The sequence below is a fragment of the Camelus ferus genome, chromosome 10, assembly GCF_009834535.1.
Source record: "Camelus ferus isolate YT-003-E chromosome 10, BCGSAC_Cfer_1.0, whole genome shotgun sequence".
NCBI classification, from domain to species: Eukaryota; Metazoa; Chordata; class Mammalia; order Artiodactyla; family Camelidae; genus Camelus; species Camelus ferus.
In genome coordinates, this window is record NC_045705.1 from 64,916,395 (window position 1) to 64,933,374 (window position 16,980).

Consider the following 16,980-nt stretch of genomic DNA (forward strand, 5'->3'; position numbering starts at 1 on the left):
ACTTGGCTAACCCAGAGCAGGCACTCTGGAGTACATCCTGGGCTGGAATCCCTGAGGGATGCAAATAAGATTTCGCAGAGGGTCAAATCTGGATGGGTCCTTAATATTATTACAACTAAAGATAATAACCACACCAGGGACCATTTAATGACCGCTTAAGTTGGGCACCAGCTCATGGAATCCTCATAACAACTCTGAGGGGATTATCTGCATTTTCAGATGTGTCTCAGGAGGCTTCAAACAACTAGCTAGGTTCTTCTGCTAACAACCCTGCTCTGCCTCCCATTGCATGGTCAGACCACCACTTTGTTGCTGTGTGACTTTGGTCAAGTTAGTAACCTCTCTGAATCTCAATTTCGCTCTCTGTAAATTGGAGATAATCCCTAGTCCCCATTTAATACCCAATCCAATGCAAATAAGTTAGTAAGTGTAAAGTAGCTGTAACCAGGACCGGCTCATGGTAAGCCTGGGTTTGCACTATTGCTCCATGTTTCATCAAATTTAAGATGTCATTGATGTAAAAGCTGCCACTAAGGAAACAAGGAATGCTGCCAGTTAACTGCGTCCCAGGGTGCTTTCATCACTAGAATTTTTATTTTATCCTTCCCCAAGGAGCTCTTTTTGACTTAGACATAGATTCTCTTCATATATAATTCTGATGCACAAAGAAAAAGGAAAATAGAAGCAAAAAAAATTGTTTACAGTGTTCAGAAAACTCCTGCACATTTGGAATCTGACAGACGTGTGATGTCTGTTTCCCTCAGCCTACAGGACAGATGTCCCATCTCAGTCCTGTGTATATAAAATATGGGGGAGAGTGTGGTCCAAGGAGGGGTACTCACTTCTGGTGGGGGTTCAGAGGAGACTTGATGTGAGAGGCGGCATCTCCCAGGCTTCATGGGTCAGGAGAGTGGTTTGGGTAAGTCTGAGAAACATCAATGGGAAAGAGAGGCTGGGCAAATCAAAAGATGCCAGTGTAGGCACCAAGACTCATCACGGAAGTCCTGGAGCCCCTTCAGAGGCCCTGGAAGGTGGAAGGCCAAGGTTACCCACTTGGGTTTCAAGTTGGGTAATTGAGGCCCGGAGAGGTGGAGGACTCACCCGCCATGGTCCATTGAGCCAGGAAAGCTGTGGGCCTTGTTCTTGGGTGGCCCTGACTCCACCTTCCCTGGCTAACCTCTGGGCCAGCTCTGCTGGAGATGCTAGGAGGATGCGGAGCGGCGAGGGGGGCTGAGGCAAGACTCTGGGGGTGCACAGTCTGTCAGCACCCGGAAGGAGGAAGCTGCACAGGGTGTCTGTGGCTGGGCCTGGGATCCCCCAGCCGGGGACTTCCTCTTCCTCTCGGGGCAGGTGTAGCTACCACAGCGGGGACCAACACCCTGACCCTGTCATGGATGGGAGCAAGGGGCCCAGGATCAGAGACTTCCTGAGTGGGAGCCTGGCCACCTGGGTGAGGGGGTAGGGGGAGGGCGGGCAGCGGAGGGGAAGTGAGCAGCAGGGAGGGGCTGGTGTTGGGGCTGGGGGAGAGCGGGGCAGAGCTGGGGCCAGAGGGGAGGGGTGGGCTCAAGAGGGGAATGGAGAAGTCCAGGCAGCTGTGTAGCAGGAAAAGGGGGCCAGACCCTGGGCCACTGGCATTCAGGGAATTGGTGACGAGGGGGCTGCATGGGCTCAGGGGGCAGGTCAGACGGGCTCAGGATTCACTCTGCTGGTGGGGAGCTCCCACCCAGGCCAGCTGACTCCTTTGTGTTCCACAGGCGCTGGGACTGGCCGGGCTGGTGGGGGAGGTGGAGGAGCCCGAGGGGGAAGAGGAGGAGGAAGGAGAGGGGCCGCTTTGTCTGGAGAAGAGGTTCTTGCGTCTCAGCGATGGGGCCCTGCTCCTCCGGGTGCTGGGCATCATGTAAGGGGCATCAGAGGATCAGGGGTGGCTGCCAAGGGGTTTAGGGGAGGGGGCTGGGCAGCCTGGTGGGAGGAGCCCGAGGGCGGTGGGCAGAGCCTGGCTTAGGGGAGATGGGTCCTCAATTACCCCTCCTGCCTATCGCCCCAGTGCCCCCAGGTCTCGAGGGGGCCTGAGAATGCTTAGGGGCCATGATGGTCCTGCAGCCTGGCGGGTGTGGAACATGAACCACCTGTGGGGACGACTGAGGGACTTCTACCAGGTGAGGGGTTGGAAGGGGGAGGTTGAGCCTGGAGCCCCCTGTGGGAAGGCCCCTCTCATATCTCCCACCCCCTCCACCCTAGGAGGAGCTGCAGCTGCTGATCCTATCACCACCACCAGACCTCCAGACCCTGGGGTTTGATCCCTTCTCAGGTGCTCTCTCCCACTACCCCTTCCTGCTTCTACCCCCTCCCCCTGCCCGTTAACACCTTGTGGCTTGTGCCCTGCAGAGGAGGCGGTGGAGGAGCTGGAAGGCATTCTTAGGCTATTGCTGGGGGCATCAGTGCAGGTGAGTAGGGGAGGAAAGGGGAGGGTCCAGCTTTGGCTGCAGAGGTGGGAGACTCTGGCATCAGCCTCTTCCCCTGCCTCCTTGTCTCCCTTTAGTGTGAGCACCGGGAACTATTCATCCGACACATCCAGGGCCTCAGCCTGGAGGTCCAGAGTGAGTTGGCTGCTGCCATCCAGGAGGTACAACTTTGGACTGGCACCGCCACTCGGGGACACCCTGCCTCTCACTTCTTTGGCTAAACTGCTCTCTCTGTGCCTCCAGGTGACCCAGCCTGGGGCAGGCGTTGTGCTGGCGCTGGCTGGGCCTGAGCCTGGGGAGCTGGCACCTCCGGAGCTGGAGACGCTGTCCCGGAGCCTGATGGGCATGCTGTTGAGGCTGGCGAGGGAGCGTGATGTGGGGGTCCAGGTAAGGGGCGGCAGGTGGAGGCACAGGAGAACCGTGGGAATCAGGTGTGTGTGGTAGATGGGGACTGGGACCCAGGTATGGGGTTGGGGTGGTAGGTCTTGGGCCAGGAGGCTGCAGCAGCCAGATCACCTTGCTTTCGGTAGCTGGGGGCAGATGTGGGGGTCTTGGAACGGGGTACTCCTGACTCTGACCCTTGACCTCCCACAGCGGCTCGCTGAACTGCTGCTGGAGCGCAAGACGGCCCCCTTGTTGCCAGAGACTCCTGCTAGGACTCCTCCAGAGGGCCCCTCACACCACCTGGCCCTGCAACTGGCCAACGCCAAGGCCCAGCTGCGGCGCCTGCGACATGAGCTGTGAGTGCCACAGGCTGGGAAGGAGACCTGGGGGGAGGGGTAACAGATTAAGCCTGGATGTGGTCCCAGTCGGGATCAGGCCTACGAAGGGGTCCTCAGACCCCTCCTGTATCCCTTCCCTCCAGGGAGGAGAAAGCCGAGCTGATGCTAGATTCCCAGGCGGAGGTGCAGGGCTTGGAGGCCGAAATTCGAAGGCTCCGCCAGGAGGTGCGCTCTCAGACGCTCCCCGCCATCGCCGCATTTCCCTAACCCTCTCCCCGCACTTCCCCCTCCTCTGGTTTCCCCCGACCCGGCTCCTTCCCGTCCTAATCTCTCTGGCTAGCGGCTGGCCGTTCCCAGCTCCGCATCATTTGGCCCAGGCCCAGGCGCTGTCGGGACAGGCCAAGCGAGCCGAGCTGTACAGAGAGGAGGCAGAGGCGTTGCGAGAGCGGGCCGGCCGCCTGCCCCGCCTCCAGGAGGAGCTGCGACGCTGCCGGGAGCGGCTGCAGGCGGCCGAGGCCTGCAAGGGCCAGCTGGAGGTGAGGCGGGAGGCGGGGCCGCGGGGGCGGGGCGTGGGGAGGGGGCGGGGCCTGCCAGGGAGTGGGTGGGCTATGAGAGGAGAGAATTTGGGCCTAGGCTCGAGAGGGTTTGGCCTTATGGAGGAAACAGTCACCACTAAGAGAAATGGGTGAGGTGGTGTCTGGGGATAGGCCCTCTGGAGGATGGGGCAAATAGAGTGGGTGGGGCTGTAGGTTAGGGTAGGTCCTGGAGAGGAGGGTAGGGCCAACTGTAGGGGAGGAAGTGTCTGGAGCAATAAGAGATAAGTAGGGTCTAGAAGGATGCCACCTTGGAAGGCAGTTCGTGGGAAGAAGGGGCGAGGCCTGGTGCTAGGGAAGTGGTACCTGGAGAGACGCTGGAGAGGGAGGGGCAGATGGAGGGGAGAGGTCTGGGGTGCAGGGGCGGATGTGGGGAGGGGAGCCAGGGTCTGTGGCCTTGGAATGCTTGGGGGCAGCAGCATCACGTCGCTGGTTCTCTCTGCTCCCCAACCAGGAGGAGCGGGTGCTCTCCGGCACTCTGGAAGCCTCTAAAGCACTGCTGGAGGAGCAGCTGGAGGCTGCTCAAGAGCGTTGTGCTCGGCTGCATGAGACCCAGAGGGAGAACCTGCTGCTGCGGACCCGGCTGGGTGAGACCCAAGCGGTGAGATTGCCAGAGTGACCCTGGTCTCTCAGTGTACTGTGACTCCCCCCGCCCCATAACCACAGTGGCCTCCAGAGTTCCCTGGTGATCCCTGTGACTCCTACTCACAGTTTCCTCTAGTGACCCTCTAGCCCACACACTTGGTCTGGCCATGGTGAGGAGGGCTTGTCTGACCTTGCCCTCCCCGCAGGAGCTGGACTCTCTGCGGCATCAGGTAGACCAGCTGACAGAGGAGAATGTGGAGCTGGAGTTGGAGTTTCAGCGGAGCCTGGAGCCACCCCCAGGCTCTCCTGGGGAGGGTGAGTGGAGCCCCTGTGGAGGGGTTGGGGTGGGAGGTGTGTTTTCCTGCAGCTACCGTGGGATGGCTTCTGATTTCATGCCCTTCCCCTAGCTGTGTCGGGGTGGGGGGTGTATGTGACAAGCCAGGGCTACGGGAGGGGAGGGGTCCTGACTTCATCTCACACACTCCAGCATCCCTGCCAGGAGTGGCCCCCTCTCTGCATGATGAAGTGAGGGAGGCAGAGGCTGGGCGGCTGCGGACCCTGGAGCGGGAGAATCAGGAGCTTCGGGGCCTGCTACAGGTGCTGCAGGGGCAGCCAGGTGGCCAGGTGAGTCCCCTCCCCCAGCCATCAGCAGGTCCTTCCTAGCGTCCTCCTCTGGGATTGACCGTCCCTCTTACGTGCCCTCAGCACCCCCTGCTGGAGGAGCAGAGCGACGACTCCGTGGTTCCAGAGCCAGATTCAGCTCCTCAGACTTGCCTGGCCACAGACCATGGCCCCCAGGGCTTCGTTGGTCAGGCAGCGGATGAAGGCCTCCAGACCTTGGACCTGGCTCCCCTGGCATCTGATTCAGACTCACAGGTGGTGGAGAGGCCCCCACAGATGGCTGCCATCGTTCCTGTAGACCTGATGCTCCAGAAGTCAGACCCTGCCATAGAGGCACAGGACTTCCCGAAGGGGGTTGGCCATGGAGCCTGTCTCCAGACCCCTGTCTCTGTGGCTCTACCTCAGGGTCCAGAGATCAAAATTCAGGCTCAGCTGTCGCTGGGAGTAGAGACTGGGGAGTCGGTGCCCAAGGCCCCAGGGCTGAGACAGGAGGGCCCCGGGAGCAAGCCTGGACTCTCGGAGCCCAGCCTCTGTGCTCAGTTGGAGGAGCAGGAGACCCCAGGCCAGAAGGTGGACCTACTCAATGGGCAAACAGAAGCCAGAGAGCATGAACAGAAGCTGGAGGGGGTGGTCGGGGACCCAGTCCAGCAAAAACCACAGCAGAAACTGGAAGGGGCTCATGAGGCCCAGGCCTGGGAGGGGCCGATCCCAGGGGAGAGCCTGGCCAGTGTTGTCCCAGAGCAGGAGGCCCTCAGGTTGGAGGTGGCGCGGTTGAGGAGAGAAACTGAGGCCCTTCGAGCTGAGCTGGAGGCCCAGGCCCGGAAGCTGGAGGCCCGAGGCACCGAGGCTACCCGCCTCTCCGAGGAGCTGGCTCAGGCACAGAGGGCAGAGGCCGAGGCCCACCAGGAGGTAGAGGCCCAGACCGGAGAGCTGGCCCGGCTGCGGGAGGCCGTGGAGGCAGCTGGTCGGGAGTTGGAGGCTGCATCACGGGAGCGAGAGGCACTGGCGGAGGTGCTGGCAGCAACGGGCCGCGAGCGAAGGCTATGGGAGCGAGAGGGGCCCAGACTACGGGCCCGGGCTGAGGCGGCTGAGGAACGGCTGCAAGTGCTGGAGAGCGAGGGCCGCCAGCACCTGGAGGAGGCTGAGAGGGAGCGCCGGGAGAGGCAGGTCCTCCAGGAGGTATGTGGGGGCTCACAGCCAGGCTCAGGGTCAGGAAACAGGGTTTCAGGCCAGTTGCTGGGGTTTGGGGTTATTAATTCCATTAGCAGCCACTGAGTGCCCAGCACTGAGCTGGGGCTGGAGACACAAAGGCAGAGTCCACTCCTGCCTTCCAAAGGCATGGCTGGCCTGGGACAGGGGCAGATGTTCCCTACCTCTGATGGGGTGGCTGTAGGAGGCAGGCATGGAGCTGGACAGCCTGGCCGCAAATCCTGGCTCTCTGACTGTGGCGGTTTACTCAGCTCCGCCCCAGTGCCTCTCTCTGTAAAATGGAGGTGCTCTTCGAAGCTGCCTCAGCAGGTCTTTGGGAGACGGGGAGGGAATGGTGTGAAGAGCCTAGCTTACGCTGGGCAGAGGCTCAAGATATGTTAGTTACTGAGGACAAAGTGCTGCGGGAGCCTGTGGAAGGGGGAGCTGATGCCAGGGTTCGGGCAAGGAGGCTTCAGGGAGGATTCTAAGGAATGATCGAGATTTTACTAGGTGGGGAAGCACATTCCATTCAGGGGGAACAGCGTGTGCAAAGACTTGAAGGCATCAGAGATGTTCAGGGGCTCAGGACACATGGGAGGAAAGTGGAGAGTTGCATTGGGCCAGCTTTGTGGGTGTCAGTACTCCATCCCCAGGCAGGGAAATTCACCCAAGGGTGTGGGCAGACCTGTGTGAGGCTGGGGTTGAAGAGGGTCGTCTTGGGGGATGACCTGGGCCCATTAGGAGGCAGTGCCAGTGGTCCAGGTGGTAGGTGAGGCTGGCTGGAGCTGGGACTGGGAGTGAAGGAGAGAGAAGACTTGGAAACCCCTACTATTCATTCATTCAAGTGTGTTTCCAGGTGACTCCTTGGCACCAGGCCCTGTACCAGCAGCCAGTGCACCTATCCTCCAGGAGATGCTCAATCTGGGGTGGAGACGGGACTGGGCAGGGAGTCAAGGGGGTCCAGGAAGCACACTGGACTCCAGCTGGGACATATAAGGGAAGGCTTCCTGGAGGAGGGGAGAGAATGAATTACAGTGAGCCGGGAGGAGGTGAAGTTTGGAGAGGTGGAGTGTGAGGTGGGTTGTGGAGGGAGGTAAGACTGAGACTTCCTTAAGGAGGTTTCCTGTTGGGCAGGGCTTCGTCTTCCTTCCAAACAAAGGAAGGAGTTGCAGCTGTTTCCTTGAGGGCAGCAGGGAGTCACTGGAGGGTTTAAAGTGAGCAGAGCAGTCAGGTCTGCGGGCCTGGAGGCTCCTCAGGGAAAGCAGAGGAGCCCATGAAGCCATGGGAAGTGGGGTTGGACCAGTGGGGCCCAGTGCTGGGTGGAGGGTGTGCTGCAGATGAGGAATGAAATCTTCCCGCTGGGCAGTTTAGTTTCATCCCTGTTGCACAGACGAGGACACTGAGATTCAGAGAGGAGAAATAATTTGCTCTGAGACCCCTCTCAATGGAGAGAAGTAGGGAACACACTGTTTGCTTGGCCTGGGGCCGGGGATTGTGGAGGGGAAGCCTCAGAAATGTGAAAATAGGAGGTGTAACCGATGAGATGGTAAGGCTGAGGGGCTGTCTCTGGGGTCCACTCTCTAGGAGGTGACTGAGATGCTGTCAGACAGACTTGGGTTATAGCCCAGACCCCCTACTTATCAGCTGTGTGGCGTGGGGCCAGTTACTTAACCTCTCTGAGTCTCGGGTTCCTTACCTGTAAAACCAGAATAAAAATGATACTTGCATCCCAGGATCCTGTAAGATAATGAGTGTAGAGAGCTTGGCACTCAGTATGGAGAGGGAGTGCCAGCAAGCGGGCAGCGAAGTGAGGGTAGGGCTGGCTGGCTGGAAGAGCCGGCTCCAAGGACCAAGAGGGTGGAAGAAGCTGAGGACAAAGAGGAATCTGGGGAGATTTCCTGGTGGAGCAGTTCCTGGTGACAACGATGTGATGCAGGAGGAGGTGCTGGCCAGAGGCAGGGAGGCCAGGGAAGCAGGGCCAAGATGGTTGTCTCCAAGTGGGGGTTGTCCAAGTGGAGGGCCAGAGGCACAGTGGGTGGGGCACCGAGGGCTGTGGCTGGGGCCAGAAGGGGCAGGGCAGGGGTCTGGCCCGAGATGCAAGTCTTTATCTGCACCACAGTTCTTCCTACTCTCCACTTTGGGCTCTGGTGGCTGTTGGCCACAGGCAGCATGGCCTCTTGGACTTCTAGTTTTTCATTAAGAGGCAGTGGCCAGGGATACCTGGAAGAGCAGTGGCTCGTGGGTGGGCAGGGTGGGGTTGCTAAGCCAGGGAGACGAGAGCAAAAGTTGGTAGACTGTTTCCGAGGGCAAGATTTGGGGGGGGTGGCTGGTCATAGTTGGCCATTCCCCATGGTTTCATCCTGCCAGGGCCCCCCGTACCTGTACCTTGGAATGGTTTGACCTACCTCTCTCTCTGGCCTACAGGCCAGAGTGGGTCTCCCACCCACTTCTGCAATGGTATGGCCCAACCGTCATAGGCGGCCTGGCCCTCAGCATCCTGGCCCTCCCCCTCCCAGCCCCCACTGTGGTTAGGCCTCGCCTTCACCAAGTTCCTGCACTCTATGGCCATCCCCTGTGGCTGAGGGTGCTCTGCAGACCCACCTCCTCCGAGCCTGTCTTTCCCTTACATGGCCCGTGTGGCCTCAGCACGTAGGGCGCGTCCAGCTGTCACTAGGCACATGAGGAACCATGGGCTCAAAGAGGTGAAAATACTTGCCCAGCGAGTGTCTCTGACTCCTGGCCCAGGCGCCTCCCTCACACCCCAGCAGGCTTACAATCCCTACCTCTTTCCTAGCACTCTGCAAAGTGACCAGGCTTTGCTCCCACTACAGATGGTGGAGTAGAGGCCCAAAGGATTTAAAGATCTTTGCTCAGGGTGACGACAGAGCAAGGACAGAAAGCCCAGTCTCCTGACTCTCAGGCCTGGGTGAGGGTGGTGATCTGCCTTTCTGGTCCTGAGCCTGCTCCGCCTGCCCTCAGGAGCTAGAGAAGGCCGTGGTGCGGAGCCAGGAGCTGGGGGCCCGGCTGGAGCATCTGCAGAATGAGCTGGAACAGGCGGCTCTGGAGCGTGAGGAATTTCTGCGGGAACAAGAGTTCCAGCACCAGAGGTGGGACATTGCCTGAGGGGCAGAGAAGGGCAGACCAGGACTTGGGGAAGAGCCAGTGCCAAGATCCCTCCTGGCAGGTACCAGGGCCTGGAGCAGCGGCTGGAAGCTGAGCTGCAGGTGGCGGCCACTAGCAAGGAGGAGGCACTGACGGCGCTCAAAAGGAGGGCCCAGCAGCTGGAGGAGGAACTGTTCCAGGTGAGGCCGCCACTGCTCTGGTTGCTGGGGCCTCGCCACCGCCCCCCACCCCCCAATCCTGCATGCAGACGTTCAGGCTGAGCAGGCTCTGTCCCTCCAGTGGCCCTTCTGGTCTTGCCCCTCAATTCTTGGCCAGTTGCTTGCCTTGCGCCCTGCCTTTGGGGGGCTGTAGGAGGGAGCACTGTGCTGGGAGTTAGGCAGCTCTGCCAGGCCGTGTGACCTCATCTGAGCCTTGTCTCCCCACTTCCTCAAACGGACAGAGCCTGGTGGCTTTGTTCCAAGGCAACAGCGGGGACTCTCTTGCTCGAGCCCCACCACTTCCTGAGCTTGATGACTGTTCTCCTAAGTCAGTGATTGTTTCTGATGCCCTGTGCTGCGTGCGGGCTCAGCGCTCAGCACTGGTGTGATATGGGGCCCGGTGTGAGGTCTCCGCCCCCGGGAGCTCGCTGTCCACCTGGGACAGAGGCAAGAACACAGGTGACTGTAGCCAGTGGGCCCCCAGCAGACCGCCTAGCTGGCACGTGTGGGACTGATCAGGGGAGGTTTTCTGGAGAAAGCGGTGTTGAGACTGGGGCCCAGAGAAAGAGTGGGATGCGCAGAGGCAGCTGCACGGGCAGAGGCCGAGCTCTGCTGCAGAACCGGGAGAGGGTGAGAAGGCAGGATGGTGGGTGATGGAGCTGCAGGATCCATGGGCAGGGAGAGTGTGATGGGGGAGGCTGGGCTGCTGAAGTGGGTAAGGGTCCACTGTGCGATCCCCAAGCCACCGCCACTCCCCGGAGTGACCTCCCAGGGCCTCTCCTTGCAGCTGCGCCAGGGCCCTGCGGGGCTGGAGCCCGAGGAGCAGGCTGAGCCCAGGGTCACAGAGGCCCAGAGCATGCGGCTCATTGAGGTGGAGCGCATTGTGAGTGTTGGAACGTGGTGGGTACGGGGCTGGGAGGTGTGCCCCAGAGGTCTGGTGCCTGCTAACCCGGCTCCCCTCCCGGCAGAATGCCACGCTGACAGCCGAGAAGGCGGCTCTGCAGGGGCAGCTGCAGCACCTGGAGGGGCAGCTGGGAAGCCTGCAGGGGCGCGCCCAGGAGCTGCTGCTGCAGACTCAGCGGGCACAGGAGCACAGCAGCCGCCTGCAGGTGGGTGACGGCCTGCCCCCTGCCCTGTCCCTGCCCACTTCCACTTGCCCCTTCCCCCGACCCTGCCACCTTCCCCTGTTGCTACCCCGATGCCTGCCTCTAGCCCTCATGTCAGTACCCATTTCGCCCCACCTGCAGCACTCTCCTCCATAGTCAGCCATCAGTCCTCTTGATTCCCTGTCCCGACCCCCGCCCCATCTGTCCCATCCCTGCCTTGTGTCTCTTGCCCTCTCCTCCACGGCTGCCTCTGCCTTCGGCTCCCTGCACAACTCTTTCTCCTTTCCTCTGCCCTGCCGTCTCCCTTTTGCCTCTGTCCCTTACCCACTTTCCTGTCTGGGATGCCGTGCCAGTAGCCCTTGCTCCCATCTCTGACCTAGGCTGAGAAGTCTATACTGGAGATGCAGGGCCAGGAGCTGCACAGGAAGCTAGGGGTGCTGGAAGAGGAGGTACGGGCGGCGAGGCACTCCCAGGAGGAGACCCGTGGGCAGCAGCAGGCCCTGCTTCGGGACCATGAGGCCCTGGCACAGCTGCAGCGGCGGCAGGAGGCTGAGCTAGAGGGACTGCTGGCCCGGCACCGTGACCTCAAGGCCAACATGCGGGCACTGGAGCTGGCCCACCGGGAGCTGCAGGGCCGGTGAGCCTCCTCTAAACACCCAGCTCCTCTCTGGGCACCCCGTGTCTGCCCAGAGCAGGTTCCCCAGGCAGGTCTGATGCCACCAGGGAAACACCACCACCAGCAGACCCACCTCCACTGCTGTGTGTGTCTAGGCTTTCTATACTTCTAGGGTGGGCTCACCCTGGGGCTCATTGGTAGTTGGGAGTGGTGGGCACCTGATTCAGCAGTCTGCCCTGTGGCTTTGCCTTGGGGCCTGTGCTCAGGAGGTGGCAGACCTCCTTGTCCAGGTGGTCCAGCTGCCTGCTTGCCCTGGCCCCTTCTCTGCGGCCCTCTCAGCCCCTTGTTCATTGCAGGCATGAGCAGCTGCAGGTCCAGAGGGCCAACGTGGAGGCGCAGGAGGTGGCCCTACTGGCGGAGCGCGAACGCCTGATGCAGGATGGACATCGGCAACGGGGCTTGGAGGAGGAACTGCGGAGGCTGCAGAGCGAGCATGACAGGTACCAGCCCTGGCACAGCCCTCCCCTCTTGGGCCAGTTTTCAGTGTTCCCATCTGTGAAGTGGGTTAGTAGTGAGTTAGTCACTGTCCCTGTGGGGTCCTGCTTTGCCTCTTCTCCCCGTTATGGCTCTCTTGGCCCTCATAAGGGGTCTGGCGGGGGAGAAGTCCCCTTGGAGAGCAGCTCTCCTGGTCTCTGCAGAGCTCAGATGTTGCTGGCGGAGGTTTCAAGGGAGCGAGGGGAGCTGCAGGGCGAACGTGGGGAGCTGCGGAGCCGGCTGGCACGGCTGGAGCTGGAGCGGGCACAGCTGGAGGCACAGAGCCAGCGACTGCGCGAGTCCAACCAGCAGCTGGACCTGAGCGCCTGCCGGCTGACCACCCAGTGTGAGGTGTGGTGAGGGGTGGATGGTGGCCGGGGTCCGGGTTGGCGGGGCAGGGAATGAAGAGAGCTTGGAGGGGGTGGAAGGCGACCACCCTCAGCCCCTTCAAGCCCCTTGCTTCTCCTGCCGCCTGCCCCTGACAGCTGTTGACAGAGCTCCGGAGCGCCCAGGAAGAGGAAAACCGGCAGCTGCTGGCTGAGGTGCAGGCGCTGAGCCGGGAGAACCGGGAGCTCCTGGAGCGCAGCCTGGAGAGCCGGGACCACCTGCACCGCGAGCAGCGCGAGTACCTGTGAGAGGCTGCACTTGGGCCCGTGTGGCTGCCCCTTGGGTTGTTTATGGGGAGATCTTCATGGAGGGCCTGGGAGAGGGGTGGGGTTGACCACCCAGGGGCTCTGGGCAGCAACAGTTTATCAGTCTCTTCAGGGGTATGTCAGTGTGTTAACCGGCAGGGTTGTACCAGTGTGTACCGCGTGCTCAGGCCCAGGCCTCAAGTCCACCTTCTCCCCCCGTCATCCTCCCAGGGACCAGCTCAACGCCCTGCGCCGAGAGAAACAGAAGCTGGTGGAGAAGATCATGGACCAGTACCGTGTGCTGGAGCCTGGGCCCCTGCCCCGGACAAAGTGAGCAGTCCCTCCTGACCCCACCTAGCCCCTGCCCTGCCCTCTGACCCCTGGCTCAGCTCAGGTCCAGGCCCCACGGAGGGTTTGCCTGGCCTTTGCCATCCCCGACATGGCCCTCTTGTCCCTCCTTCCTCCCTGGCCTGACCCTTTTTTGTGCCCTCTTGCCCCCAGGAAGGGCAGCTGGCTGGCAGACAAGGTGAAGAGGCTGATGCGGCCCCGGCGGGAGGGGGGCCCCCATGGGGGGCCGCGCCTGGGGGCCGATGGGGCTGGCAGCACCGAGAGCCTGGGGGGCCCCCCAGAGACGGAACTCTCCGAGGGCAGGGAGGCGGATGGGACAGGTGGGTCTGGGGGCCAGGTGATCAAGATGCTCCCTGCTGGTGCCCCCTCCCTGCCTTTCCCCAGGGCTTGCCAGTGCCTCTTGTTTCTACTTTCTGTGTGACTTGCACACATGCCTCCTGTTGGCCTTCCCTACTGCAACTTCCCCCCACCCCCACCAGATGGTTCCAGTGGCTCTTTGCCCTGCATCCCTGCTGCATCCCTCTCGGCTGGCACCTCCCTCCTGCCTGCGCTGCCACCCACCCAATCCTGCCCATCCACAGCAGTGCCTAGGACCTCGGAGCAGCAGGGGACTTTAGTGAGAGGTCATTTATCCCAGTCAGAAGAAGAGGAAACCGAGGCCCAGGGAGGGGAAGCTCCTTGCCCAAGGTCACACAGTGAGTTAGTGTCAGAGCCAGAAGGGTCCAGCCTCCTGTCGCCACCCTCATCCACCACCACCCTCCTCCCACAGCCCCCTCTCCCCTGCAGCCCCTTTGCAGCTTCTCCTTGCTGGCCCCTCCGCTCTGCCCAGCCCTGCCCTGCACTGCTCTGATACCCTCCCTGCCTGTGCCTCTCATAGGGTCTCCTTCACCGGCACCTATGCGCCGGGCCCAGAGCTCCCTCTGCCTGCAGGATGAGACTCTGGCAGGTGGGCAGCGGCGGAAACTCAGCTCAAGATTCCCTGTGGGGCGAAGCTCTGAGTCATTCAGCCCTGGGGACACCCCCCGGCAGCGATTCCGACAGCGGCGTCCAGGCCCGCTGGGGGCACCTAGCTCCCACGGCAAAGGTGAGGGAAAAGGGTCCCTGACCCCGTTAGCTCCCCAGCTCCCTGTGGACCCATCAGCTCGTTGGGGGAGGGGGCTTCCCTCCTGTCTCCTGGGTCTCGCCACAAGCCCTGTACACCTCTGTCCTGGTCCTGGTCCTCATGGCCCAGTGGCTGCCTTGTATCTTCTAGGATCTGGCGTGGAATGGGATGGCTCTGTCAAGACCCTGGTGGAACACGAAGCAGATGCCAACCGAGAGGGTGAGTAGGGGCCTAGGAGGGAGTGTGGGAGTACTTGCCCCACCCTGGGCTCCTGACAGGCCTCACTGGCCCATTCACTCATTTGACAGGGAAACTTTACTAAGTGCCAGGTGATGTGCTAGCTGGGGATAAAGCAGGGAACATTCTGGTATGTGGAGGTGAGAGACAGTAAATAATATGCACAAAAATAATAATTATCTACAGCAGCTCTGTCCAATAAAAATATGTGAGCTCCATGTGTGATTTAAAATTTTCTAGCTTCATCAGAAAAAGTAAAAAGAGACATGTAAAATTAATTTCAATCACATATTTTGTTTAACTCTATGCCTATATTGTTATCACTTCAACATGTAATCCCTGTAAAAAACCTTTAATGAGATATTTTATACTCTTTTTTCTCACACTAAGTCTCTGAAGTCCAGTGGTATTTTATACCCAAGCCCATCACAGTTCAGACCAGCCACATGTCACGCACTCAGTCCCGTACTGGGCAGCTCAGCCTTGGAGGAGCTGATAATGTTCTGAGAAAGAAGAGGGAGAGGGAGGTCAGGAGCATTGGGTGGCGGTGCGGGGGTTGGGGGCGCGCAATTTTAATTCTGGTGCTCGGGACAGGCCTCAGAGAGGAGGTGAAATTGAAGCAAAGACTTGGAGGTGAGAGTCTGTCATGTCAGCATATCTGGGGAATGGCATTCCAGGCAGAGGGAACAGCCAAAGCGAAGGCCTGGCATGTTCAAGGCCTGGTGAGGCGTCTGGGAGTCCCCTGGGGAGCGAGCCTGAGCTGAGCCTTTCCCTCCAGGCCTCGAGGTACAGGAACCGGAGAAACGTCCTCTCGCCCCTTCCCTCAGCCAGTGACACTGCGTGGACGGGGAGATTGGGAGTGGAGTCTTCTCGACACTGGAGTCTCAGTGGGGGCCCCAGGCAGCCCAGGAATTTCGGGAGGCAGGACACTCGTGGCGAGTCCTTGGACACGGAAGCTTGGGCCCCCAGATCCTCCACAGCCTGCACTGGGGCCCTGAGATGGAGCAGGGATGAGTTTGTGGACAGGGGGGATGGCTGGCCCCCACCAACAGCTCCTGGCTGGGGCTCTGGCTCTGCTGTGCAGCCCTCGCTGCCAAGGCGGTCTCTGGGGAACCCCCCAGCTGAAGGAGGCAGTCAGGAGTGGGCAAGAGAGCCCCCTGCCTGGTCCAGGCAAGGAGCCAAGGACCATTCCCTGGGGATTGTGTCCTGGGCCCATCTCTGAGCCTTAGCTGGAATGTGAGGGAGCTGAGAATAAAGCCAAGAATAAAGCCGAGAATAAAGCTGGGATGCCACACCTGAATCTGTGCTGTGTCTACCAGTCGCATCCAGGAGCCACTAGGTGCCAAGGACACATGTGGCTGGAGTCCTTCTCTGCTGGCAGGGGTCTGTGGCCATTGGCTTCCTTGCCCCCTTGCCTGGATGTCCCAGTTGGGAGGGGAGGGGCAGGGTTCCAGGTAGTCAGCAGTGGGTGGGGTCCGAGTCTGGGCTCAGCCTTTGCTTTGAAAGGTGGGGCCTGGGCTCTTGGGTGTAGAGCAGTAAAATATCCAGAGGGCTGCCCCCACCCCCTCCTTGTACCCTCTTCTCTCCTTTTACTTCTTCCTGCCTCCGTGTCCTCTCTCACCACCCCTTTGGGACTGAGCCCCTCCCCAGGGAGTTTACAGCCCTTGGGGTGTCGCCTAGTACCAGGGGCTGTTTTGGAGGGACACAAGAAGTGGGAAAGACACTGGGGTCTCTGACCAGGGCCTCTAGGATGACACCAGGAAGGGGGCAATTAGCCGGGGTGACAGGACGTGAGTCAAGCCACCTGGGGCCGCCAAGGGTAGGGTGGGGCTGCCTGGCTGAGGTGAGGCAGCCTGAATCTGGGGGTGGCAAGAGCTGGGAGGGATGGCCAGGCCAGCCTCCCCATGGTGACCTACTGCAGCCTGACTCACAGGGTTTCCACAGCCCCTCCTTGGAGATAACCCACTGCTCTGCCCTCCTCCTGAGCTTCTGAGGCTGGTGGGGTGGCAGCACACCCCCTGGCCTCTGGCCAGGCTGAGCAGCTGGAAGCCCCCTTCTATAGTCCTTCAGGGTGGGGGCTCTGATGGCTGTCCCACCCTGTTGGTGGCCCCTGTCAATTGCCAGGGAGGGGGACAAGGCTCTGAATGACAGGCCGGCCATGGGCTCTGGGCCTGACAGGGAGAGGAGGCCGCCGTTGTGTGGCTCTGACACGACTTTGAGGTCTGCTCTGTGTCAGGCTTGGGGACCACGGGGCAGGACCTTGTGAGGGGTGTGTGGCGCTGGGTAGGCTGCAAATGGTGGCTGAGGGCTGAGGTGCTTTTACAGTTCTGCTTTAAGGAGATTCAGTCAGAAAATCCACCACGGGGTCGGGCTGGGCTCCCTCTCAGTGCCCCTGTAGGTGCTCCTCTGGGTAGGGGGAACCCAGAGACAGGGCTTGGTCCTCAGGGTGCCTGAGCCCCCTTGCCTCCCCTGCAGAGGCACGTCCACGGGGAAGAGGGTCTTGGTCTTGGTGGCTGCGGGGTTCCAGACAGGGAGCTGGGCTGGGCTGGGTGGCTTCTGGGACCCAGACGCCCTCTTAGCCTGCCCAGCACCAAGAGTGAGAGCCACACTGGGTGAGAGGTGCTGCACTGCGGCTGTGCAGGCAGCAGCTGGAAGAGGTGGCCGTGGGCCTCAGGCTGCTCGTCTGTCAAGGGGACCTACAGATCCCCTCCCCTATTTGCTGTGGTCAAGGAGTGATCAAAAATGAGGCAAGTGGGCTGTGATTTTTATGAAATCCCTCACTTTGGCTTGTGGCTAAGAATTGGACAGAGATGCTTGGCTGCCCTTAGGCCTGGCACGCTGGAGAGGAGGGCTCTAAAGCCCCTGTGTGGGACCTCCCCCCACCCCTCTTGGGGCACAGGCTGGTGTCATCTTA

At 60.7% G+C, this 16,980-nt stretch overlaps 1 protein-coding gene across 9 annotated transcripts; it reads left to right on the forward strand.

Annotated features, from left to right (window-relative positions):
- The first annotated feature begins 1,303 nt into the window (after nucleotides 1-1,303).
- CCDC88B (coiled-coil domain containing 88B) lies at nucleotides 1,304-15,324 on the forward strand. 9 transcript variants are annotated; one of them, XM_032489722.1, is made up of 28 exons: nucleotides 1,304-1,450; nucleotides 1,755-1,897; nucleotides 2,045-2,156; nucleotides 2,239-2,308; nucleotides 2,386-2,444; nucleotides 2,540-2,623; nucleotides 2,706-2,849; nucleotides 3,057-3,202; nucleotides 3,328-3,409; nucleotides 3,562-3,720; nucleotides 4,232-4,378; nucleotides 4,569-4,677; nucleotides 4,850-4,986; nucleotides 5,068-6,162; nucleotides 9,151-9,278; nucleotides 9,356-9,473; nucleotides 10,279-10,374; nucleotides 10,460-10,600; nucleotides 10,978-11,234; nucleotides 11,570-11,713; nucleotides 11,912-12,098; nucleotides 12,233-12,378; nucleotides 12,611-12,709; nucleotides 12,881-13,047; nucleotides 13,207-13,422; nucleotides 13,605-13,811; nucleotides 13,980-14,048; nucleotides 14,845-15,036. In XM_032489722.1, exons 1-28 carry the CDS (start codon nucleotides 1,391-1,393, stop codon nucleotides 14,898-14,900), a joined length of 4,578 nt encoding a protein of 1,525 aa, XP_032345613.1. In that variant the 5' UTR covers nucleotides 1,304-1,390; the 3' UTR covers nucleotides 14,901-15,036. The 9 variants fall into 9 exon arrangements, 7 of the variants coding, with proteins under 7 accessions (XP_032345613.1, XP_032345606.1, XP_032345609.1 ...); XM_032489715.1 differs by having other exon boundaries at nucleotides 1,329-1,450; nucleotides 13,309-13,422; XM_032489718.1 differs by lacking the exon at nucleotides 13,207-13,422 and having other exon boundaries at nucleotides 1,329-1,450; nucleotides 14,845-15,324.
- The last annotated feature ends 1,656 nt before the right edge of the window (nucleotides 15,325-16,980 follow it).